Raw genomic sequence first — 24420 nt, forward strand, 5'->3', positions numbered from 1 at the left:
CAAGAGTGTTGACTGTGGAGCCAAGCAAACTAAAGCTGTGAACAATCTCAATCTCTTCACCATCCATCCTGATGCTGCCAGTTGGTCCAGTAGTGAGAATCTTTGTCTTCTTGATATTGAGCCTCAATCCATATTGAAGGTTGCAGTCCTTGACCTTCTTCAGCAAGTGCATGAGGTCCTCCTCAGTTTCAGCTAGCAGGGTTGTGTCATCTGCGTAATGCAGATTGTTGATAGATCTTCCGTCAGTCTTGACACCACATTTCTCCTCATAGAGACCAGCCTCCTAGATAATCTGTTCTGCATACAGGTTGAAAAGGTGTGGAGACAGGTATGGAGATGCCCTTCCCAATTTTGAACCATGCAGTGTTTCCCTGCTCTGTTCTAATGACTACGTCCTGGTCCAAGTATAGGTTTCACATTAGAATGATCAAGTGTTCTGGGATTCCCATTCTTCTGAGAGTCAGCCACAGTTTGTTATGATCCATACAGTCAAACGCCTTTGCATAATCAATGAAACACAGATAGGCATTCCTCTGGTATTCCCTGCTTTCAGCTAAGATCCATTTAATATCAGCTACAATATCCCTAGTACCATGACCCCTTCTAAACCCAGCCTGGACTTTTGGCAGTTCTCTGCTAATGTGCTGCTCCAGCTGTTTTTGGATAATCTTCAGTAGAATCTTGCTTGCATGTGAAATCAATGATATTGTTCTATGGTTTCCACACTCTGTTGGGTCACCCTTCTTTGGAATGGGAACAAATATAGATCTCTTCCAGTCAGTTGGCCAAGTGGTTGTTCTCCCGATTTCTTGGCACAACTTGGTGAGTACATCCAGAGCAGCATCTGTCTTTACAGTAGGCTTATTCAAATGAGGACCTACAAATGTTCACATATTACATTTGTTTATTTTTTCTCTTATATCTTGAATCCGAGGCAGCCTCTCCTCTTACTTTTTGGTTCTCTATGTTTTTGACTTACTGAAGAAACCAAGTCATTTGTCCTGATATTTTCAAGATTCCTCTTTGTTCCTTATTTCCTGTAAATAAATGTTGACTCTAAAGAGTTGCTGGGATTCAGGTTCAATATTTTTGGCTAGAAGACGTCACTGGTTGTGCCGTGTGCTTCATATTGCATCTCAGCATGAGGAATGCATTATCTGTTTGTCCCACGTTTACTGATACTGTGTCTGACCTAGGGGTTCACATGACAACAACCTGATATCTATGTTGAAAAAATCCTCATTCACCTTCATCTAATGCCTTTGTCGGTTGTTAATTTTTATTGCACTCCATTATTTTAATTTATTAGGATTTATAAAATCACATTTTCTAACCCTGTCATTTCTTGCACATTTATTAGCTGTTATTTTATGAAGAAGAATTTTCCCTTATTGTCTTAGGTCTATCTGGTTATCTTTAAATTCATTTTAGGAACTCTGGCAACCTAATTGGGTAGGAAGTTGCACTGCCAATTGAATAGGAGTAAATTGCCCATCTTTCTCCCAAGAGCCACTGGTAGATTTGAACCACCAGTGAAGTGTGACCTTTAGATGGACAGCGTTACTTCTTATGGACTTGACTGCCAGAGCTTCTTAATAGACAGCAACAAGGAGAGTCAAAGACAGCCATTTGTGCTTACTTTCTAGAAACATGCAGTCTAATGTTAACAAACACACATACACCCACAACACAGATTACAATACAGAGGAGTACTGTGCCTGGGGAATCCAAGGAAGGCTTAGTGAAACAACTCAGTGGTATCTTTTTAATGTTCTCAAGAAAAAGAGGATAAGATAGTACAGACAGGAAATCAAATATATGATAGGGCAGATATGACTTGAGGTGTGTCTTTGGAAATAAGTGTATTCTACTATGGATCGGAAGCTTGGAGAGCTTGTCTTGGGAGCCCTTATTCTTACATAACTATCAGCAGTAATACTTTACATTTATATTCAAAGTATTTTCACAAATGTTAGATCATTTGTTCTGGCACCTTCCCACTGAAGCAGGAAATACAGATGGTGTTGTCGTCATTTTGCAGATTAGACAACTGAGGCCAAGGGAGGTTAAGGGGGGGAGGTGGGTAGAAAGTGGATCTTCTGATTCTGAGTGCTGTGACCTCTCTGTCTAACTCTGCTGTTCCCCTCAAATCAACATCAAGGGTTTCCCAACACCCTCATCATCAAAGCTGTGCTGTGAGCTGTGTCAATCATTCAGGCAGACATGACCTTTCTATACCCGGGGTTCTCAGAGACTGTGCAGCATGAGAGAAATTAACAGATTCAATTTGGCTCGACAGTCAAGTACATAACTAGACCAAGTAAGAGGTTGTTATATAACAAGGTAAAAGCTTGATTACGCTCCCACTGAAGATGGGCTGGATCAGGATCTACCTGGAAAGATTTTCTGGGGTAGGTGAGTCTGAGAGTCCAGTCCAGGTATTCAGGGGACTTGGGAGATGAAAATAGCCAGGCAGTCGATGGAGAGGAGAGTAGGAGCTACTGGGGGGGGGGAGGTGGGAGAGGTTCTGGGGTCGGAATGAGCCTCAGTGGTCTACCAGAGTGGATGAGCTGGTGTTCTCGTACTCTTAGCTGGATGGAGGCTTGTCTGAAGGAGGAGCTGCCTTCCCCTGTGGAGCTGGAGGAGAGCCTCCGGAACGGGGTACTGCTGGCCAAGCTGGGACACTGTTTTGCTCCCTCTGTGGTTCCCTTGAAGAAGATCTATGATGTGGAGCAGCTGCGATACCAGGTGGGGAATAGAGAATCTCACCTACAAATTACCCCTTTTCCTCAAAACAAAAGGCAGGGTGACCATGGTCCTTATTGTCAAAATCAGGACACTTGATGAAAAGGGTGTTTTTAATCATTGTTATGGGAACACAGGTATCAGTTGGTGTCTCCCAACCAGGTGAGTAGTTCTTATCCTTAGCAGTAGGGAGTATGTGCGAGTGGGCTTTGAGATGCCCCTGCTATGACGACTGTTGAGCTGACTTCTACACTCTGAGGCTGTGCTTGACTTTGCCACCCTGAGGATACTTCCTGAGCAGGTATAGGTTCTCTTAGGGTTGGGCTGGTTAGAGTAGAGGGGGCCTATACCTGCTCAGGAAGGTCCAGAAGTCCAGCTCTAGATTCTGCTTTTCTAGGGGGCGTTTTAGATTATTAATCTCACCTCTTGAGCTATCCTTCCCAAATGTCCAGTTGATCATCCATTCTTGGTGGCTTCTGTCTGTCTATGTGTCCTCATCTTGAGAGGAATGAGAGGTCCTTAGCATAAGTTCCTCTCTGGATTTCCTGCTGCTCTTGAGTCTCCCCAGGAAAGACTGCCCATAGGAGCCCCGAGAACTGCAGAAACAGAGTCTCTACCCTTCCCTTTCCTTTCAGGCAACTGGCTTACATTTCCGCCACACGGACAACATCAACTTTTGGCTGTCTGCAATCGCCCACATCGGTCTGCCTTCGGTAACACTAGGCCTCAAGATTGAGGCTCATCTTTACTTTTCACTGGTATCCTCTATACTTTATCTCCCTCTTTCCTTATGGCCACATGTCTCTTAAATTACCTTGTGAACAGTGCCTGGGGGCTTTCTACCGGGGGGGTTTTCTACCTGGGGGCTGTCTTTGAACCAGGTCACTTGTTGTCAGTTTCCCCTTTGCTGTGATTAGAAGGAGATGAGGCTCGCTGGCCTGAATTGTGTTGTTCACGTTTTGCGGCAGGGCTTCTCTGCAGTGCAGGAGATGGCACTCATGTAGGCCTGCCATCCGAGAGGATGCCGGCATCTCACAGCAGGAAGCCACCACCATATCCTTTAGGTTGGAAGTCTGGACTCACATCCAAATTAGACACAGCCTTAAGTCCTCTCACTCTTTGAACCTCAATTTGTTTCTCATCTGTAAAATGGGGATAATAATCCCTGTCCTGTCTACCTTCCAAGGCTTTCAGGAGGATCAAAAGAGCTGTGTGAATTCCCTTTGTGAATTGTAAAGAATGATACAAATTAAGGTGTGATCGGATTCTAGAATGTATGGTTTCTTTCTGTTTTATTTTTCATCTATAGAATTTTTATTTTTTTTTTTTATTCTTTTCACTATAGAAGGGAACTGTAAAATGAGGAAACAGCAGTAAAGAAAGGCGCTTTGGTGGGAGGCAGGAGCAGCAGAGGGCATGTGTCCTCAGTGAAGCTAGAATACTTTTAAGTCTCTAGATTTGATCCTTTGTTAGGAACCGAAATGTAACCAAGATGTATTGAGGTTAGGCCTCATTACATTCACTAGATGGCATGGGAATTCATCCCTGGGGTGACTTGGTTCTCAGATGGGCCCCTATTGATCAGAAGCCTTCTGGCTTGGAGGCCGGCATGAAATGCTCTGACCCTTTTGTGATCCTTGGCAATGCATGCCTCGTCAGGCCTCTGTGGAAACATAGCCAGCTCCCCAGCACGCCACCTTTCTGGTCAGAGTCAGAGGTGAGGGCCATAGGCTTGCTGTATTTACAGGATGATTAGGCTTGTTTCTCCTGGCAAATATAGCCACATTCTGTCACCTAAATAACCTCATCTGGTGTTTGGCTAATCCAAGGCCTCCTGGGACTTTGTGTATGTGGTTGTGTCTTGACTTTGTGTGCCCCTGTCATTTACCCAAAGTTGACTGGAAGTGGCTGGTAAAACTGGCACAGAAACCACAAGCAAAAAAGAAACACATCCCCCAGGTCAGAGAGGGCCTCTATTTGTATATCTGCTGCTACTTAAGGGTCTTCAGTGTCAGTAACTGGCTGGTTTCCCCTTCAGACCTTTTTCCCAGAGACCACGGACATCTATGACAAGAAGAACATGCCCCGGGTGGTGTACTGCATCCACGCTCTCAGGTGAGAGACCCCAACACTTATCCAGGTTTCCCGAGGGAGATGCACCCAGCAATGACAGCAAGAAGCATTACAGCAGGACAGATGGAGAACGAACCACAAAGAAAATTTCTTCGGGAATGAAATTTTCGATTCATTAGTTTTGTTCAGGTTTAAGTGAATGTTTGTGGACACATTTTTGTGTGACCCATCTGGGCAGATGGAAAGGGCAGGCAGAGCATCAGAGAAAGGAGGTGGCAAGGGAGGGTCTTCAGCTTGTGACTAGGACTTAGAATAGGACTTGTCATGAGCATCCCATTCAAGTCATAAAGTATAAATGGCAAAGGTTGATCCTAATTGCAACCAAACACTAGCAATTGTCAATTAAGTTATAGAAAGTAACTGACTAGTTCCTTATATCTAGAACTTCTCTTTCTGCGTCCTTCCTTGCCTCCATAACCCTTCTTAGAGGATCTCTGCTTTCTGTGCCCTTCCCATACCCCATCTTCCTCCAGTGGCCTCCTTCTGCAGTGAAGACCCTGTGAAGGTTTCCATGTTCTCCCTGGTCCTCTCACACAGTGTCTTGTCTTCCTTTTCTTCTGTGGGATTTGCCTCAGGCTGATTTACATTTTTCACTTATGTTTTGGGAAATGACTTGAAGGCAGGTGCTATGGGATCTTCTCTGGGTATCTCCTACAAACCCAGGACAGGCAGAGTGTGAAAATGAATAGTCGCCAGTGCCTTCCAATGCCTCTTATTCTTTCCTAGTCTTTTTCTCTTCCGGCTGGGATTGGCCCCTCAGATACATGATCTGTATGGGAAAGTGAAATTCACAGGTAAGCCCAACTCCTTTCCTAACCACCACAGTCTAGACAGAGTCTTGAGGGTTCTGGGCTTTACGAGGAGCACTTGGTGGTGTCTTTGCAGCCGAAGAACTCAGCAACATGGCCTCTGAACTGGCTAAATACTCCCTCCAGCTGCCAGCTTTCAGCAAGATTGGGGGCATCCTGGCCAATGAGCTCTCAGTGGATGAGGCTGCAGGTAAGGAGAATTCTCTGCACTGCTAACTCAGTGAGTATAGGTGGACTCTAAGCCTCACAACCTTCAGGTCGAGTCTGACTATTACACATCTTCAGGCAAGGCCATCATACTATCTGGTTTGCCAGACCCTACCCAAGAATGGATAAAGTAGGTGGCGTCAGAGTGGCCTGGAGCTGGTGTGGCCTGCTGCAGCATTTGACCTTCTTTCGATGCCCCCTTCCAGTCCACGCAGCTGTTCTTGCCATCAATGAAGCCCTAGAGCGGGGAGTAGTCGAGGACACCCTGACTGCCTTGCAGAATCCCAATGCACTGCTGGAGAACGTCCAAGAGCCTCTGGCAGCCATCTACCAGGAGCTACTGGCCCAGGCCAAGGTGGAGAAGGCTACCAATGCCAGGAACCACGTAAGGAAGCACTTTAGGGTACAAAGTGGCTGGGTAGCCTAAAAGAATCTCTAATGAAACTAAGACCCTTCCCTGCTCAATCTCTAAACTCTCTTAGAAAAAACTACAACTAGCCAGCTGTTTTAGATAAATGAAGGAGGAACTTAGAAGGATAATGAAAATTCAGAAGAGAAGAGGTTCCAGGGGAATGAATCTTCAGGCTGAGAAGAGACTCTCAAGTACAGAACAGGATGAGCTTTGTACTAGAGATGCCAGAGATTGGTTTGAATTAACTGTGTTGGTGGCAAGTGATTTGGACTTTTGATTTCCCCAGATTCTTCCTACCAGCTTGATCATTGGCCTTGACAAGAAGATTCTTGAGGAAAAGAAATAGGAAATGACAGTGTAGGAGCAATATGATTTAGTTGGTTTTCTCAAAGTTCCCATCTCAAAATTCTTTTACAGGATGTTGAGGAAAGCCAGGATATTTATGACCACTACCTAACTCAGGCTGAGATCCAGGGCAACATCAACCATGCCAATGGTAAGGAGAGAGGCTGGGAGAAGTCAGAGAGGGCTCTCCGGGTAAACCTCAGCACTAGGAGCCTCAGGGATAACTTCTCAGGCAGCAAGCTTTTGGTCTTGCTTGGGCCAAACCTGTCTCAGGGAAGGAGCAAAGTTGAGTCAGTGAATGCTCTCTTTCTTTGCTCTCAGTGTTTGGAAAGCATTCCCTGACTAAGAGCCTTTTCTATGGAGAGGACAGAGGCAAAGGGGTAGACCTTTCTTTCAGTGCTTGGTTCTGGAGGAGTTGGTCTGAAATCTTTCAAGAAGGATGTGTGGAGTAGATAGGTGTAGGGGGAGCTCAGGGCAGGAGGGCTGATGAAAAGTTAGACTAAGGCAAGCATTTTCCTTTTCGGGTCAGGATTTCTCAAGGTCTGGGGTGGTAAGGTGGGAAGGCCTCTGAAGACCAAGCTGAAAAAAATTTTGTTGAACCAAGTGAGCTCCAAGCAGCTGGGGGACAGAAGGAAAAGTAATTCTGAGAATTACAGGAAAAAGGTCTGGGCTAGGGGTAGTGAGAGATGGGTTTTCCCACACTGTCCCTTGTTAAGGGTTTCTCTTTTTCAGTCCATGGAGCTCTGGAAGTCATAGATGATGCCCTGGAAAGTCAGAACCCTGATGCTCTGCTTGAGGCCCTTCAAGACCCTTCACTGGTCCTGCGAGGCGTGAGGAGAGACTTCGCAGACTGGTACCTGGATCAGCTGAGCTCAGACAGAGAACAAAAAGCGCAGGTCGGCCTCCATGACCTGCCACCTCTTTATCTTATTGGAGGATGGAAGAAGCCTCTTACCCAGGCATTACCACTGTTAGACCTTTGACCTCAGTATATGCTGGCTACATGTTTAGATGGTTAAATCACTTGAGAGCTAATGATCCAGGCAGATCCACTTCTTTCCTCCAAGAGTCTTCCAGACTGATTGGGAAAGACGCAGGTATCATCAACCAGATAGTGGTGTACTCTCTCATGGTGGAATTGCAACTTCAACAAACTTTTCAATGTGATTGACTTTCTCCCTGACACTATAGTTCTATTGCTTATGTTGTTATTTCAAATACTTGCTGGTTAAGAAAAAGCCAGTGGTCAGAAATAGGTTAATAGTGGTAGGTGGTCCAAGTTAGTCTACCTAATGAAGAATTATTGCTGGTGATTCCTTAAGTATTCCCATGGTCCTGGGAGGACTCCCCGTTAAGCAGCTCTTCCTTCCTCCAGGAGCTGGGCCTGGTGGAGCTTCTGGACAAGGAGGAGATCCAGGCTGGTGTGACTGCAGCCAATATGAAGGGTGACCAGGAACAAGCCAGTAAGTCATCCTCCAGGCTCACGCCCGGCCTGGGTTTATCACTGGCTCTTAGAAGAGCATATCATCCATCAACCAGCTTCAGTTATTGAACAGTGAACACTGCTGCTCGGTTTCCCCACCCAACAAGGAACGTCTCCTCTCATGTAGTCACCCTATTCCTGGCCACCTAGAAGGACACTATAGGGAAGTTTATTACAGCCTTCGAGAAAATGGTCAGTACTACAATGGTCAACTTTCTCGGAACAGATAGTTTCCTATCAGGCACCTTGCCTATAACTTTGACCGTTTCGAACTACTTGAGCTCCTTTGGCTTTGAAAATAAAGTGATTCTCAGGTGAGAGAGACACTCATAGTCCAATTTAACTTCCCTTAAGAATATTGTTATATACAAATACAATTGTGTGTGTGTGTGTGTGTGTGTGTGTGTGATTTGAGTGAAAGTTACAGAGCAATTTAGTTGTCAATTCAACCATTCATATACGTTTTCTTTTATGACTTTAATTATAATATTCATACTCTAACTGCACTTTCCCCAAGGTCTCCCTGGGATTCTCTTCTCTATTAATCCTTCTGTCCTACACATTTCTACTTCTTGAACTTTATCCCTGGGCAAATACTGCCCTTTTGACCTTGTCTGGTTGATTGTTATAAGAGTCAAGTTCCTCACTGGTGTTATCATTCATCTTACAGGCCTGTCTGTTCTTTAGCATAAAGTTCAGCCAGAGGGATGAGTTTTGTTCCAGGCTCGAAGGATAACTAAGAGTCATAGTTTCAGGATTCCACCAATCTCTGTCAGAGCAGTAAATGTAAGCCTGACTGTTTCTGTTTTTAAATGTTCTATGTTTTTTGCCAGATAGGACTTTCTACTCTGATTCCTTTTAGAACATCAGCCATGGTAACTGCACACTGTCTAATTCTTCTGGTCTCAGGTTCATGAGGGTGGAAGTTCAAGTGGTCGCTTCCTCCTTTGGACTGATTCTTTCTAGGCTCCTTTGCTTTCTTCCCTCTTCTTTGTTCTAGATACAGAGAGACCAATACTTGTACCTTAGATGACCACTCACAAGCTTCTGTGTAATTATTTTTTTTCAAAAATTGTGATTTTAGTGAAAGTTTACAAAGCAAATTGATTTCTCATTCAACCACTTATACATATTTTGTTTCATAACATTAATTATATTTCTGATTGTCATAATCTTTCTATACCACTCTGTGTCTTCCTTTTCTGTAGTAATATTGAGCTCATCATCCCCTTATTGTATATTGCCTTTCCCTTCTTCCATCTTAATATGTGTAATTTTTACTTCCCTTTCCCTCCTTCAGGGAGCTCTAGTGGTGTAGGCTGTAGGGAATTGCTCCTCTCTGGCTGCTCAAATCCATTAACTACTCCTCAGAGAGAAAATGGACATTCTCCTCCTGTGCAATTTATAACCTTGGAAACCCACTGGAGTGTCAGCTCTGAGTTGGTTATGACTGAAGGGCAAGGATATATATAAATTCACTCCCTTTCCATTCCTGGGAACCCTCCAAGAGTGATTCTTTGTGTGTGAGACCTTTCTTCAGCTTTTTATATATATATATATATAAATTTTATTATTTTCTTTGTGCGTGTACCGTCGAAATTGGATCTGACTGGTACAGGAGGAAATGGCCCCTCCTTCTCCGGCAAAGCATCTGGTGGATTCGAACCACATATCTTTGGGATTGCAGTGCAGCTTCTTGCCACTAGGCCCCAGAGCTCCCCTCTTCAGCTTTTTTCCCCCTACTAGTTTATTTACAAAATTTGAATACATTGTTTTCAAGAACAAATTCTTTCAATTTCCCTCAAATTGTACAAATTGTACAAGCCCATGATTAATCCCCCCTACCCCTGCACATCCTCATCCCTCTGCTTCCAACCTCTCCCACCCCTCTTGGAGCCTTATACTCATTCTACAGTAATGGTTTTACTTTCTTCAGCTTTTGATAATAGTGATCTTATATAATTGTTGTCCTTAACTCTTTTAGCATAATGTCCTTTAGTTTGTCCATGTTATACAATGCTTTGTGAATTTGTTATTGTTCTTAAGTGTTGCATGGTACTCCATTGTGTAAATGTACCATAGTTTTCTTTATCCATTTGTCTATTTATGGACACTTGGGTTGTTTGTTTCCTTGTAATTTTAAATAATGTTTCATTGAACTTGAGTATGCATCTATCTGTTCTTGTCACAGCTCTTATTCTTTAGGATATGTACCTAGTAGTAAGATTGTTGTTGTTATTATTGTGTACCGTTGAGTTGGAACTAACCTATAGCTGACCCTCCGGGTTTTCAGAGGCAGTTAATTGCACAGGAGGAGATTTCCCATCCCCCTCCCACAGAGTAGCTGGTAGCCTCAAACAGCGTTCCTTAATACTGCAACACAGTTTCTTGCCACTATGCCAGCAGGCCACCAGAGATTACTGGATCAAATACTAGTTCTTAATTTTTGAAGAAGCATTACTGCTTTCTATAGTGTTTGCATCACTTTACAGTCCCACCAGCAGTACCTGAGAATTCCAATCTACAAACATAGTTCTTTATTAAAAGACTGTTAGTCATTTTTAGCATGTTGTTGTTAAGTGCCCTCAAGGTGACTCTAACTTGCAGTGACCTTGTGAACAACAGATGTGAAACCTGCCCCTTCTGCTCCATCCTCATGACCTAGGATATGCTTGAGCCCATTGTTACAGTTACTGTGTCAGTCCATCTTGCCAAGGGTCCTCCTCTCTTTCCTAGTCTTTTTCCAAGGATTTGTCCCTCCTGACAACACACCTAATGTATGTGAGACAGAGTTTCACCATCTTTGCCTCTAAGAAGCTCCTTGGTTCCACTTCCCCCACAACACCCTTGTTTGTTCTTTTGGCAGTCCATGGAATATTTAATACTCTTCTCCAACACTATAGCGCAAAGCTATTGATTATTCTTCTGTCATCTTTATCAATTTTCCTACCTTCAGATCTATAGGAAGTAATTGAAAATATTGTGGCTTGCACCAAGCCCACCTTAACCTTTAAACTGACATCCTTGCTCTTGAGCTCATTGGAGAGGTCCTTGACAGCAGATTTCTTCCCAATGCAACACGTCTTTTGATTTCTTGATTGCTGTTACCATGATTTTTAGCAAGAGGGAAGAAAAACAGTGCTGTAGACACTAGACCTGTTACAACTTGACCCGCTCTTGAGTTGTTATCAGGTTTTGAGGTTGCTCAGTAACCATTTACTTTTGTTTATCAGAGTTTTCAGAGTCTATTTCACCTCCAGGCCACTCTTGGCCAGCTGATTGCCTTATCAACTGGGTTTGTTCCTGCTTGTTGCTAGCATAATCTCCTAGGGGCACAGATCTAATCTGATACCCTCTGTTGAACATATTTAGACTTTTGTGGACTCCTTCATTATTTATTCTAGACTCTAGTTCTGGAAGGAGCCCTGATAGCATAGTGCTAATAGCCTAATGATTGCCTCTTGGAATCTACTGCTTCTTCCATGGGAGGAAGATGGTCAGTCTCCTCCTATAAAGATTTACAGCCTCAGAAACCTGGGGGAAGGAAGGTCACTATATATAAATTGAAATCAACTCAATGCAGTGGGTTTGGTGTGAGTTTTAGTCCTATTAGAAGCTTTGGTGGCACCATGGTTAGCAGCTTAGGTCAATTGTCTGATCTCACCAATTTCTCTGTGAGAGAAAGATGTGATTGGGTGTTGTGTAGAGCTCATAGTCTTGGAAACCTCACAGGGCAGTTCTACCCAGTCCTGTAGGGTTGTTGTGGGTTGGAATTGTAAATAGCAATGAATTTGCTTTTTTGGGTTTGGTATATTTAGCTAGAGGAGCCCTGGTGGTATAATGGTTAAACTCTCAACTGCGAATTAAAGACTAATGGTTCAAACCCATTATTTGCTCCATGAGAGAAAAGACCTCACAATCTATTCTGGTAAAGATTACAGCCCAGGAAGCCCTATTGGCAGTTCTACTCTATTCTATGAGGTCACTAAGAGTCTGGATCAAATGGGCAGCAATAGAGCTTTTTTTCTGTTGGTCTTATCTCCTTAGCCTGGCAGCTGAGACCTCCCCAGGGTGTTTTCTGTATCCCTCCTGTTTCGCACTCCATGCAGCCAAGCTCGACAACCTGTTCTTCGATTGCCCCCCAGCTTTTCCCTTTCTAAGCTTCTGCTCCTCTGGATTCTATTTCTTTCACATTGTTGCTTATGGAAAAGATGTAGAAACCTCTTCCAAGGACTGGATGGTTACCTGTGAAGTTCCTGCCCTCCCCCAGCCAGAATCCCTGTTCCCCTGCACTGCCAACATGTTGGGGGTGGAGTGGCTCTAACATCACACTGATCACATTTCGCAACATGCTGTAGGACTTTTTAATCCTTACTGATTTTTTAATCCTTATTTGAATCCCCAGTTAGGAGCCTTGGTGGCACAGTGGTTAAGTATTCGCTGTTAACCAGACGGTTGAAGCCACCCTGGCGATGTGCTCCCATAAAGATGACAGCCGAGAAAGCCCGATGGGGCAGTTCTGCTGTCACATGGGGTCACTGTGAATCAAATTCAACTTGATGGCACCTAATCCCATTTCACTCCGGTAGATTCTGTGCTCCTTGATGCCAATGCTTGTATCTGCTTGGCACTTTATAAGCCCCAGGGTTTGAAAACTAAAACTGTTTTCATTCATCAAAGCCCCTTATTATTTCAGTCCCTCCCTTTGAAAGTCAAATGCTTCCACCTTGAAGTTGCTTCCTTATTCCTCTGTGCTGTTATCAAACCTTGGCCCCTTGAGCCCCATGGCTAACTAACCTCACTTTAGTTACAACACTTCATGTTGTTGTTGTTGTTATGTGCCATTGAGTCAGCTACTACTCATGGTGACTTTATGAACAATGACTCTTTCTCTTGCCTTATCCTGAACCTACCTCACCGTCTTTGACATACTTGATCTTATTGCCACAGTCACTGTGTCAATCCATCTTGACAAGGGTCTTCCTCTCTTGCATTGATTGACCTTCTACCCTACCAAGTATGATGTCCTTCACGGACTGTTCCCTACTGACAAAATATTCAAAGTATATGAAATGGAGTTTCACCATCCTTGCTTCCAAGGAGCACCTTACTTTCACATTCTCAGGTTAAATCTGTTTGCTCTCTTGGCAGTCCATGGTACGTTAAGTACTCTTCTCCAACACTGCAACTCAAACGCATCAATTCTCTTTCTGTCAATCTTATTTACTGCTCAACTTCAGATTTATAGCAAGCAATTGAGAAGACTATATCACTTGAATCAGATTCACCTTAGTCTTTATAGTGACATCACTGCTCTTTAGCACTCTGGAGAAGTCCCTGACAGCAGGTTTTCCCCAAGTACAACTTGTTTTTTGATTTCCTGACTGCTGGTGCCAAGGGAGTTGATTGTAGATCTGAGCAAGATGAAATTGCTAACAGCCCCAGTCTTTTCTCCATCTATCCCGTTGGCCCAGTGGTGAGGATTTTTGTTTTCCTGATGCTCTATCACCACCTGTCAATTTGTATTCACCACTTATGGAACTCAGGTCTGTGGTGACAACGTTTTGTGATACAATAGTGAGCTACTCAACTTCTAGGCTTGGTAGATTTCGTCTTAGATAGCCTACTCTTAATGTGGCCCAGCCCTTTTCTTCCTGTACATTTAGAAACACATTTGGAACCTAGTAGAAAAGTTTTGTTGGGTTGTTATGTTTTGTTAATTTTAATGAAAGTTTATGGAGACTTAGGGTTTCCATTCATTCATGTTGCACTTTTCTCCCTGTCCACCACCTCCCCCCCAATTTGCTCGTCTCTTTGAAAAGTAAAAGAAAAATTCTTTCATTGTTATACAATCCCTCCCCCCAAGTCCACTCCACTGTACAGCCTTCATTCTGGACTCTTGTCATGACAATAATACCTAGTCATATATCCCTTTTAAACAGTTCTCTCCCTCATCTGTTTCAATGCAGTATATATTATTTATCCCATCTTTCTCAGTCTTCCTTCAGCCCCGATGTCAGTCCCGTTTTACAACAGTGGCCTCATGCAATATTTGTCCTTTTGTGACTGAGATATTTCACTCAGCATAATGTCCTCCAGGGTCACCTATTTTGTATAATATTTCATGAGTTCCTTGTTTTTCAGTGCAGCGTAGTATTCCATTGTATGAATATACCACAGCTTCTCTATCCATTCGTTTGTTGATGGGCACTTAGATTATTTCCAACTCCTTGCTATTGTGAACAAAGCCACGATAAACATGGGTGTGCATATATCTGCTTGGGTGGCGGTTATGGTTTCTTTGGGGTATATTCCCAGTAGTGGAATTGCTGGGTCACATGGTATTCCTATTTGCAACTTTTTGAGAAAGCGCCATACTGCCTACCATAGTGGTTGCCCCATTTTATACTCCCACCAACAGTGAATAAGGGTTCCAGTTTCTCCCCAACCTCACCAGCATTTGTTGTGGGCTATTAAATTTTGCTGTTCTGACTGGGGTGAGATGATATCTCATAGTTGTTTTGATTTGCATCTCTCTTAGAGCTAGGGATTTTGAACATTTCTCCATATGTTTGTTTGCCACTTGAATGTCTTTTTTGGTTAAGTGTCTGTTCATGTCCTGTGCCCATTTTTCGATTGGGTTATTTACCTTTATCTTATGGTGCTCGAGTATTTTATAAATTGTAGATAGAAGTTCCTTTTCTGACATGTTATTACCAAATATTTTTTCCCAGTCTGTGGCTTCCCTTTTTACCCTGTTGGAGAAAGTAGAAAAGTTTTTAAGAGCAGTTTCACAGTCATTCCCCCTTGGAGATCCCCAGCAGAGCCGAGCTGGCTGGAAGAGTAGAGGTGGCACTGAATCCTCACTCACTCGGTGCAGCTTCCCTCTCCTCCCCTGCAGTGCTCAAGGCTGTGAGGCGGATCAACAGTGCCATCCAGAGAGGAGTGGCCGCTGACACTGTGAAGGAATTGATGTGTCCTGAAGCCCAGCTGCCTCCAGTGTACCCTTTCGCCTCGGCTCTGTACCAACAGGAACTGGCAGTTCTCCAGAGGCAGCAGCAAGGGGTAAGCCCCAGGAATGAGAGGTCCAGCTCTTAAAATTTCCAAGAACCTGGAAGGATCAGGGCAGTCAGTGAAGAGCATCCTCTGAGAGCATCCTCAGATGCTGGCAAGAGCGTAATAGAGGGAGGAGGACTATTGTTCTTTCCTTCCTGAACGTAATAACCAATATCCTTGATTAGGCACTGCTGTGCATGTGCTACCTCATTTAGTCCTTTAAAAGAACCTTCCGAGATCAGTATTATTTCCATTTTAGAGATGAGAAAACCAAGATCTTAGCGGTAACTTTCCCAGCACAGCTGTCCATGGCAGTGCTGGGAGTGAATGCAAATCTGAATGTATGAAGCCCATGTTGTTAGGTACTATCCCAGCTCACATCAATCCCTACAAGCCTCTCTTAGAGTGGGATAAGAGAGCTCTCCCTCAGATAGGGTCTGTTCTATTAGAGTTGAAATGCTCCCAAGAATTCATACAGATACAGTAAGAGAAGATAGAAGACTTCACAAAAAGGAAATGAAAGGGAACGAGCTGGGAATAAGTCTGGAAAAGCTTCCAGGAAAAGAGAATGGAATAGAGAATGACCCACAGCAGACATTTACGGAGGGCGTACGCCAGGCACAGCCTGCACACAGGCAGGACACTCAGGTATAGTCTTGGCATATCAATAAGTACAATACAGGGAAGCATAACATACATATCTAGAAGTAAAGCATAAATCATCTCTAAAATGAATATGAGGTTGTGGACATTAGAGCCAGATTACCTGAGTTCAAATCCAGCTCTGCTGCTGCTTCCTAGCTACATGACCTTGGGGAAGTCATTTACCTTCTCTGCCTCCCAATTTCTTCACATATAATATGGAACAGTGATATGTTTACCTTATAGGATTGTTGTAAGGATTACATGCGTTGTTACATGTACTGAGAAAGTGGGCACAGAGTAAGTGTGGAAGTTTGAGCGATTGCAAGTATTACTAATAACATTCTATTTGTAGAAGAGGACAGGGAGGATGCACCAGACAGAGGACACAGCATAAGCAGATGTTTGAGGAAGAGAGAAACAAGTGGGCAGGGGAGTACCAGACCTACTGGCTGTGTATTATGGAAGTGGCCACTTTATTGTCATCTCTGTATGTCCAGGACCTTATACAGCTTTTGATGTGCAGTATAGGGATGAGAAGGGAGCTTGAGTGTGGGCTCTGGAATCAGGCAGCGAGATGTAAATCTTGGCCACATAATTCACATTACTTGCCTGTGGGCTTACAAATCCTCCTGTTTCATCATCCTCATTGGCTTATCATGAAAATGGAGTTATAATGTGTATGAAGTACTTAATAGTAAGTATTCTGTATTCTCAAGTGTTAAATATGAATACTTTTTTAGTGCCTGAACAAGGCCATTGAGGTTTTGAAGTGAAAAGTGGTGTCAGGATGGAGCATAGGCCCCTCCGCCCTCACCAGCCCCCTTGGGAATCATCTGTCCCTCAAATTTTAGGTGCTGGACCAGGAGGAGCTCTTTGTGGCCGTGGAGATGCTCTCAGCTGTGGCCCTGATTAACCGGGCCTTGGAGGCTGGGGATGCCAGTGGCGTCTGGAGCAGCCTGGTGAACCCTGCCACGGGCTTGGCTGAGGTGGAAGGAGAGAATGCTCAGCGGTGAGAAATGTTTAACTCAGAGCTGGGAATGGCAGTCGGGGGGGGGGGGGGGGGGGGGGGGGGGGGGGGGGGGGGGGGTGGCAGTGGTTGGGTGAAGCAGGTAAGACCAAGATGCAGAGCTCTTTTGCTTGGAGACCACCCTTCTGCACCCTCCATTCCTGAGCCCAGACCCACTATCGGACTTCTAGCTCCTTGGTCTGTGTTTCTTTCTGGGAGTAAATGGGTTCATAGTCATGTCTATTTCCACCATTGGTTCAAAGCTAATGTTTGAGTGCACCACCAGGTGCTAGATACTATTCTAGGTGCTAGGAAATAGCAGTGAATAAAAAGTAAGTCTCTACTCTCATTTGAACTTATATTCTCTTGGGGGGGAAAAGACACTGGTGTGTGTGTGTGTGTGTGTGTGTGTAATATGATTAAAGAGAAAAGCTATGGAGAAAATTAAGCAAAGCCAAGAGAAAAGGATGAGATGTGTAGGAATGGTTTTTCTGTTTTGCGTAGTGTGGAAGGCCTCTTTGGTAAGGGGATTAAAAAAGACCTAAAGGATCTAAATGATTATCATGATGCTATATGAGGGCAGAGAGCCTGAGAAAGACGTGTGCTTGGTGTGCTCAGAGAACACAAGGGCCCCAGGGTGGTGGCATGCAGAAGTGGGAGGAGGGGAGGAAGATGGAGTTGCAGAGCCAGCCCATAAACCTCTGGCTCATGCTTGAGTGAGGAAGGTCGCCATGGGACGGTTTGAGCAAGGAGGGAGATGATCTGACCTACTTTCAGCAGGCTCTCACTGACTGCTGTGCTGAGAATTGGCTCTAGAGGGACAAAGGGAGAAACAGGAAGACCTGGTTTAGTAACTAGGCAGGTGATGGGACTTAGTGTAGTGTGGTAGCAGTGGAGATGATGTAAAGGTATTGGAGTTTTTGACATATTTTGAAAGCAAAACTGACAGGAATTGGTTTGGTAATGGATATGAGTGTGAGAGAGTGGAATTGGGTGTGACTTCCAGATTTTTGGCCTGAGAGGTTGGAGTCTATACTTACTGAAATAGGAAAGACTATGAGAGACACAAATTGGGCTGAAGGACTCCAAGGTTCAGATGTGTGATGTTGGGTGTGAGGGGCTTATTAGATGTTCTTGTGGAAATACCAGGAGGCCGCTGGGATAAGTGAATGGCCTGGAGGCATATTTTGGGGAGTCATTAGAGTATGGTACTTAAAGCTCTAGATTCGTTGAGATCACCTTGGATGAAAGTATGGAGAGAGAAGATCTCCAAAGATTGAACCTTGGGATACTCAGGTTTAAATGGCAGACCCTTCTTGGGTTAGAGGCCAAGAGCAGGTCTCATTCAGTGAGGCAGGATGGCCTCAGCATCACCAGGACTGAGAGGCCAGAACGGATGGCTGATGGCTGAGTGTTTAGATGTCAAGGAGGAACCAGCAGAGGAGGCTTAAAACAGTTCATCAGGGCAGAGGAGAACCAAGAGAATGCAGGTCCTAGGGGCCAAGTGAGGAAAATGTCACAAATGTTTCTCTTAACTTCTGGCTGATGATTTACATTCTGCTCATCTTGCTCTGCTCCCAGTTACTTCGATGCCCTGGTAAAGCTTCGAAAGGAACGTGGAGTGGATGGGGCCTTTCTGAGCTGGAATGACCTGCAGACCACCTTGAGCCAGGTCAACGCCCAAGTCCAGGAAGAGACAGATCGTAAGTGGAGGCCTGAGCTAGAGGAAGGCTGTCCACTGGGGCAGCTCTGTCCCTTAGCTGTAAGTCCTCGTATCCCTACCCCTAAATCTCTTTACAGAGGTCCTTGCCGTCAGCCTCATCAATGAGGCTCTGGACCATGGCAGCCCGGAGAAAACCCTAACCGCTCTGCTGCTTCCTGCAGCTGGCTTGGATGATGTCAGCCTCCCTGTCGCCGGTCGATACCATCTCCTCCTCGTGGCAGCCAAAAGGCAGAAGGCCCAGGTAAGTGAGGTTCGGGCTGGCTGGTCTGGTCCGTGGGGTAAGAATATCCTTGTGGGCAGAGTCCTGTGGTCAGTGAACCCTGCCAGTGTAAGGGGGACAGTCCCATCTTGAGTTAGAGGCCAAGAGGAGTTCTCATTTGATGAGGCAAGATGGCTTTCATCACCAGGGCTGAGAGGCTGGGAGAGATGGCTGAGTGGGACTGAGCTCGAGTTCCCAGTGGGAGTCTTGGGTCTGAGAAGAGCAAATCCTTGAAGCCAGAGAACATGGACTGGATTTCCTACTGTGGCACTGCTTACCATGTGACCTGTAGCAATCCCTAATGTCTCTGTGTTCCCTTATCTGTAAAATACTATGTACCCTGGTCCTTACTACCTCCATGAATAGGGTAAAACTCAAGTGAGTTGAACAGTGTGACAGTTTATAACTTGTAATGCCCTGAGTGGCAATAGGAAGGGTAGTTGAATGTCAGAACTTGGCTTGTTTTGTCTTCACTACTGTTGTGACTATGTGTCGCCGAGTCAGATATGACTCCGAGCTGACCCTCCAGCAGGGGTTCAGAGGCTGCAAATTGCATGGGGGGAGATTGCTCATCTTTCTCCCGAGGACCAGCTGGTGGATTTGAACTGCCTGCCTTGGCTTGGCAGCACAGTTCCTTACCACTAGGCCATGAGAACTTCGCCACAGGTGTTAATTTGTAAGAAATTGCTTTAGAACAGGGCCTCCCACCATAACATGCCATCAAGTTGACTGACGAGTTAATGGAGACCCTGCGTGTGTCAGAGCAGAATTTTGCCCCACAGGTTTTCAGTGGTTGACTTTTCATAAGTAGATTACCACACTTTTCTCCAAGGTCTTCTGGGTAGACAAAACCCATCAACCTTTTGGATAGTAATCAAATGCATTAATGATACTGCCCAGTGAGTCTAGCAAATAGTCAGCTCAATTGAAAAAAAAAGTTTGTTTAAGTCTGTTATTTTACAACATGAATGAACCATGTAAATATTATACTAAGGGAAATAAGTCAGGCACAGAAGGGCAATTATTATTGTATGCTTTCATTTACATGCAATATCTAAAATAGGCAAATGCTTAGAAGTAGAAAGCACATTAGTGTTTACCGTGGACAGGGGGCAGCGGGGAGTAGGAAGTTAATTTTTGATGGGTACAGAGTTTCTGTTTGGAGTGATGAAAAGTTTTGGAAATAGCAGTGATGGTTGCACAACATGGTGAATATCATTTGTTAAAAGAAGTGTATGATCAGAGAGGAGCATTGCGGTGGAGACTCAGTAGGAATGAGTGAGACAAATGGAAGGGAGCAAGCCTCATCAGTCTTACAGCGTGGCAGGCTCAAGCTTCCATGGCCTTCATTCTCAGGTCATCGTCCCACTTCCTTGTGGGAGATGTGTAAGGAAAGGTGAATGTCAGGGTCAGGGTGGGCCGGAGATGATGTGAATTACCACACAGGGGTTGGGGGCCAGTAGGTGGAGGATCAAAGTGGCTGACTATTCCTGGATGCAGCTGAAGCCCGAGGACAGGGAATTGAGAGGGTGGTGGATGCTGAAGCTAAAGGGTCTGTCTGGAACATTTGTGGGTCCTGTGACCGACATGAGTTGATATTTGGAGGCAGGGTAGGAAAAGGTAGAGCCTTCTGAGTCTAGCAGCAAGGATCACTGTCTTTGTCGTGCTCCCCACCCCCAGTGTTTACCTACAGTTTAGTCCCATTTGTAGTTAGTCTGGGAGCCTAGGGGGCCAGCCTGGAGCATCATCTTTTCTCATTTCTCTCAATTCTGTCAGGTGACAGGGGATCCTGGAGCTGTGCTGTGGCTGGAGGAGATTCGGCAGGGAGTGGTCAGAGCCAACCAGGACACAGACACAGCTCAGAGAAGTAAATGGGCCAGATGGGGGTTGTGGAGGAGGAGAGGAGATGTGGACTCACCAGGAGCCTGGATAACCAGGCAGTGTCGCTATCGCCTCCTCCCTTTCAGCCTCTGGGGGCAAGCCAGCCAGAATCGGAACAAGAGCATTACTGCTTAGGCCATAGAGAGGATTTCTCAGTAGTGAGCTGGGCAGGAAATTCCCACGAGTTGAGAACCCATACTCTTCTGTGCCTTCCTGTAGACATTGTCCCTGCACTATAAGCAGGTACAATCCGCTAGTGGCTCTAGCTAGAGGATATTTAATCTTAAGGGTAGGAAAATAGGTGGCAGCTAGACACAGGTGTTCTGGTATGGGGTACTGACGATGCTAATTCTCCATCTCTAGAGTTCCTCTGTCCATCTCTCTATGAGTTCCTAGGAGGCAGATATTGTATCAACCACCTCCAGTTCTTGAACTCTCCTCCTAGGGAAGCTGCCCAGAAGTCCTCTGCCCACATCCTGCTTCTGTACAAGATGATTTGCTTTTATCAAGCCCCACATTGCCACCTCCGGGAATCCTTTCTTCATCACTGCTTCCCTGCCCTCCAGGCACAGCTATGTGCTTCTTTTCACCTGTCTGTATCCTGGCATACAGACGCCCTCCTCTGTCATGTGGGCTTTCTTGTGTCCACCTCCTCGTGATGGCACAAGGCTTGTGGGCAGGCAGTGCTCTGAGGACACACTGACTTCTCTCTCCTGATGCTCCCATCAGTGGCTCTTGGTGTGGCTGCCATCAACCAGGCTATCAAAGAAGGCAAAGCATCCCAGACAGAGCGAGTATTAAGGAACACCAATGTGGCCCTCCGAGGCGTGGTTCCTGACTGTGCCAATGGCTACCAGCGAGCCCTGGAAGGTGCCATGGCAAAGAAGCGGCGCCCAGGTAACATCCGTCCCCTGACTGTTCTCTTCTACTCATTCCAGTTACTTCTTGCCTCCTATTGAACCTTCCCTGGGACCTTGGCTTCTGTTTAGGGGACACAGCTTTCTGGGTTCAGCATAACATGAGAGATGGCTCCGCCTACTACTTCCATCTGCAGACCTTCCAAGGGACTTGGGAGCGACCGGCAGGCTGCCACCTCAACACTTCACATCTAACTCGGGAGGAGATCCAGGTTAGTAGGACCCCTGTATGGGTGGGGTCATACATAGATAGGGGGTTCCTTGTAGATGCCTCTACCCATCAGGCTCTCTCCCACCTCTCCAGGCAGCTGTCACCAAGGTCACTGCTGCCTATGATCGCCAGCAGCTCTGGAAGGCTAACATCGACTTCGTCATCCAGCTCCAGGCCCGCCTCCGTGGCTTCTTGGTTCGGCAGCAGTTTGCTGAGCGTTCCCACTTTGTAAAGACCTGGCTCCCAGCAGTCGTCAAGATCCAGGTGGCAGGCTCTGGCTTTCCAAGTCTTCAGGGTCTGGGCTTGTCTGAGCTTTTGAATCCTGCTGCTCTTTTGCTGAGTGGTATTTTAATGATCTTTTGGCCTCTAAGGAGTAGTGGTTAAGAGCATGAATTCTGGAGCCAAATTACACTTACTGTGTGATCTTGACAGGTTACCTACTTTCTCCATCTCAGTCTTCTCAACTGCCCCTCAGTCTCCTCACCTGTAAACTAGAAAGAATGATAGCATTCACCTTACAAGGTTGTTGTGGGGATTAAGTAAAGTGGTTACTTATAAAGTGCTTAGAATGATGCCTGGAAAGCAGGTAAGAACTAGGGGAAAGTGCTAGTGGCAGCCATCATTTTCTAGCGTATGGAGAGCTGCTTGTTAGCTTCTCCAAGGAAAGATGAAATGAGATTTAGTGAGAGAGATGAAAATTTGAGAATTTTCAGAATGGGCTTCCTGATGAGGAAGGCATAGGAAGGAGGGAGTAATGGTTAAACAGAAGGGGAGTGGGATAGCCTTAGGAAGCATCACCTTTCCTTCTAACTCAGCCCTTTTTATTTTCATTCTTCCAATGTATGATGGGCCACTGTGGCTTCTGTGACCCACCCTGAAATAACTGGGACATGAGACCCGTAGGGAAGATAGCCAGGCACATTGTACAAGCCAGGATTTGAGCAGAGATCTCCCCAGATCTGTGTGATCTGGAGGGCCTCATGGAGGTGGTGGCAACACATAGGTACTTCACATAAGAAGCATCTTTGAACGGCTGGTATCTGCAAAGCATACCACTCAGTGCTGGGCAGATCTGGGAGCTGAACATGAGATTCACAGTGAGTGATCACCTTTCTCCCCTTGTCAGGACTGAAGTATAGTTAATATTAGATGTTGGGATAGTAGGGACACAAAAACAACACCAGAGGATCCCAAGAGAAGTGAATGTACAGAATTGAAACTGGGAAAATAGCCTTGGATTATGATCAAGGACATATGGTAGTAATTGAGTGCTCAGTTTTTATAATCAGAGGCCAGAATATGCCTCTTGGTTTGACCACTTCTGCTCCACATGACCTTGGGCACCTTACTTAAGGTCCCTCTAGCTCTTCATTTCCTCATTCATAATGATGGTACTCATGAGAATTAAGTAGGAAAATTACACAGAGCACTTGATCTGGCAAGTACTCCATTGGTTGCCATTCTGAGATGTTAAATTTGGGGGCATTGGTCCCAGAACTCAATTCAGAACCCTAGCAACCTGCATGTAGTTTCTGGATCATAAGAATTCCTCCTTCCTTAGCTCAGACTAGAATTTTGTATAAACTCAAAGGCAATGAAAAGTAATACCAACAGTGGGAAAGGAGATGGAGTCAGAGGGAACTTTCTACTAATACGAAAGCTGTATTGGCGTGGACCTGGGTCCTGGGAAGCAGAAAGGGAGAGATGTTACAGAGCCTCAGGCCCTCCAGCTAGTGGGGATTGAGTCAGAATTGAAGCCCCTTGGGTGTTCTGAGACTTTAATATTTTCCGAAAACTTTGACCCTGGATGGAGCCCCAGTCAGGGTCCCGAATCTGACAAATCCAAAGGTGAGAATAAACAAAGATCTGGGGCAGAAAAGCATAAGGCAACTTGTTTAAGGGAAAGTGAATTATCTGATGTGACTAGAATTTTTCCAGGGGTGCCCCTGAATAGTCAGGAGAGGAGTAGAGGTCAAAGATTGAGAACGTCTGGAAACTTTGAGACTCAGAGAGACATAGACCAAGTAGTGCTTTAGGAAAATCAGTCTTACACAGGCTTGGGGTAGAATACAAGAGGCTCCTGAGGAAAACAGCAAAACAGAAGGGAGCCCTGATTTATGGAGGAAAGGGTCAGCTGGACCGCTTGCAGCAAGCCAGATGTGGGGCAAGGCCATCTTGGGGGACAGCTGAGTTATTGAGGAACTCGGAGGAGAGATGTGCTGAGAGAGGGTCTCAGTGGATAGTGGTGGGTGTGAGTTAGGAGACCACCAGCAGCCTGGTGGCCACTGGCAGAGATGGCCATGCTGTTCTGTGTCGGTGCATGTTCTGCATCCGCGAAACCGTGCACCCCATCAGACTGCTGTGTAACCACGCTGTGTGTGAGAGGGCAGAGTGTGTGATGGTGTGTGGGCGGTCTGTATATGGGTGTATGAATGTATTTTAGGGGGAAGAAGTTAGCAAGTAGGTGTACGCTTCATTAATATCTTTGAATCCTGTAACTTACAGCTGTGTTTCTGTGAGGAGGTGTTGGTGAATGTAGGTATGTTTAATTTTATGGCACATGACCAATTGGCAGCATCAGGATGGAT

At 45.3% G+C, this 24420-nt stretch overlaps 1 protein-coding gene across 1 annotated transcript in view; it reads left to right on the plus strand.

Moving 5' to 3' along the window:
* Nucleotides 1-24420, plus strand: part of IQGAP3 (IQ motif containing GTPase activating protein 3) — a 45695-nt gene that overhangs the window by 5585 nt on the left and 15690 nt on the right. The window contains exons 3-19 of the mRNA XM_006895907.1: nucleotides 2592-2748; nucleotides 3381-3458; nucleotides 4784-4860; nucleotides 5605-5672; nucleotides 5764-5877; nucleotides 6101-6279; nucleotides 6724-6802; nucleotides 7384-7547; nucleotides 8027-8114; nucleotides 15036-15199; nucleotides 16687-16844; nucleotides 18423-18544; nucleotides 18642-18805; nucleotides 20600-20690; nucleotides 21434-21601; nucleotides 21694-21833; nucleotides 21926-22096. Of these exons, the coding sequence (XP_006895969.1) occupies nucleotides 2592-2748; nucleotides 3381-3458; nucleotides 4784-4860; nucleotides 5605-5672; nucleotides 5764-5877; nucleotides 6101-6279; nucleotides 6724-6802; nucleotides 7384-7547; nucleotides 8027-8114; nucleotides 15036-15199; nucleotides 16687-16844; nucleotides 18423-18544; nucleotides 18642-18805; nucleotides 20600-20690; nucleotides 21434-21601; nucleotides 21694-21833; nucleotides 21926-22096 (2182 nt within the window). The remainder of the gene's footprint in view (nucleotides 1-2591; nucleotides 2749-3380; nucleotides 3459-4783; nucleotides 4861-5604; nucleotides 5673-5763; nucleotides 5878-6100; nucleotides 6280-6723; nucleotides 6803-7383; nucleotides 7548-8026; nucleotides 8115-15035; nucleotides 15200-16686; nucleotides 16845-18422; nucleotides 18545-18641; nucleotides 18806-20599; nucleotides 20691-21433; nucleotides 21602-21693; nucleotides 21834-21925; nucleotides 22097-24420) is intronic.

Source organism: Elephantulus edwardii, unplaced genomic scaffold (genome assembly GCF_000299155.1).
Source record: "Elephantulus edwardii isolate Elephantulus edwardi_28Jun2011 unplaced genomic scaffold, EleEdw1.0 scaffold00176, whole genome shotgun sequence".
NCBI lineage: Eukaryota > Metazoa > Chordata > Mammalia > Macroscelidea > Macroscelididae > Elephantulus > Elephantulus edwardii.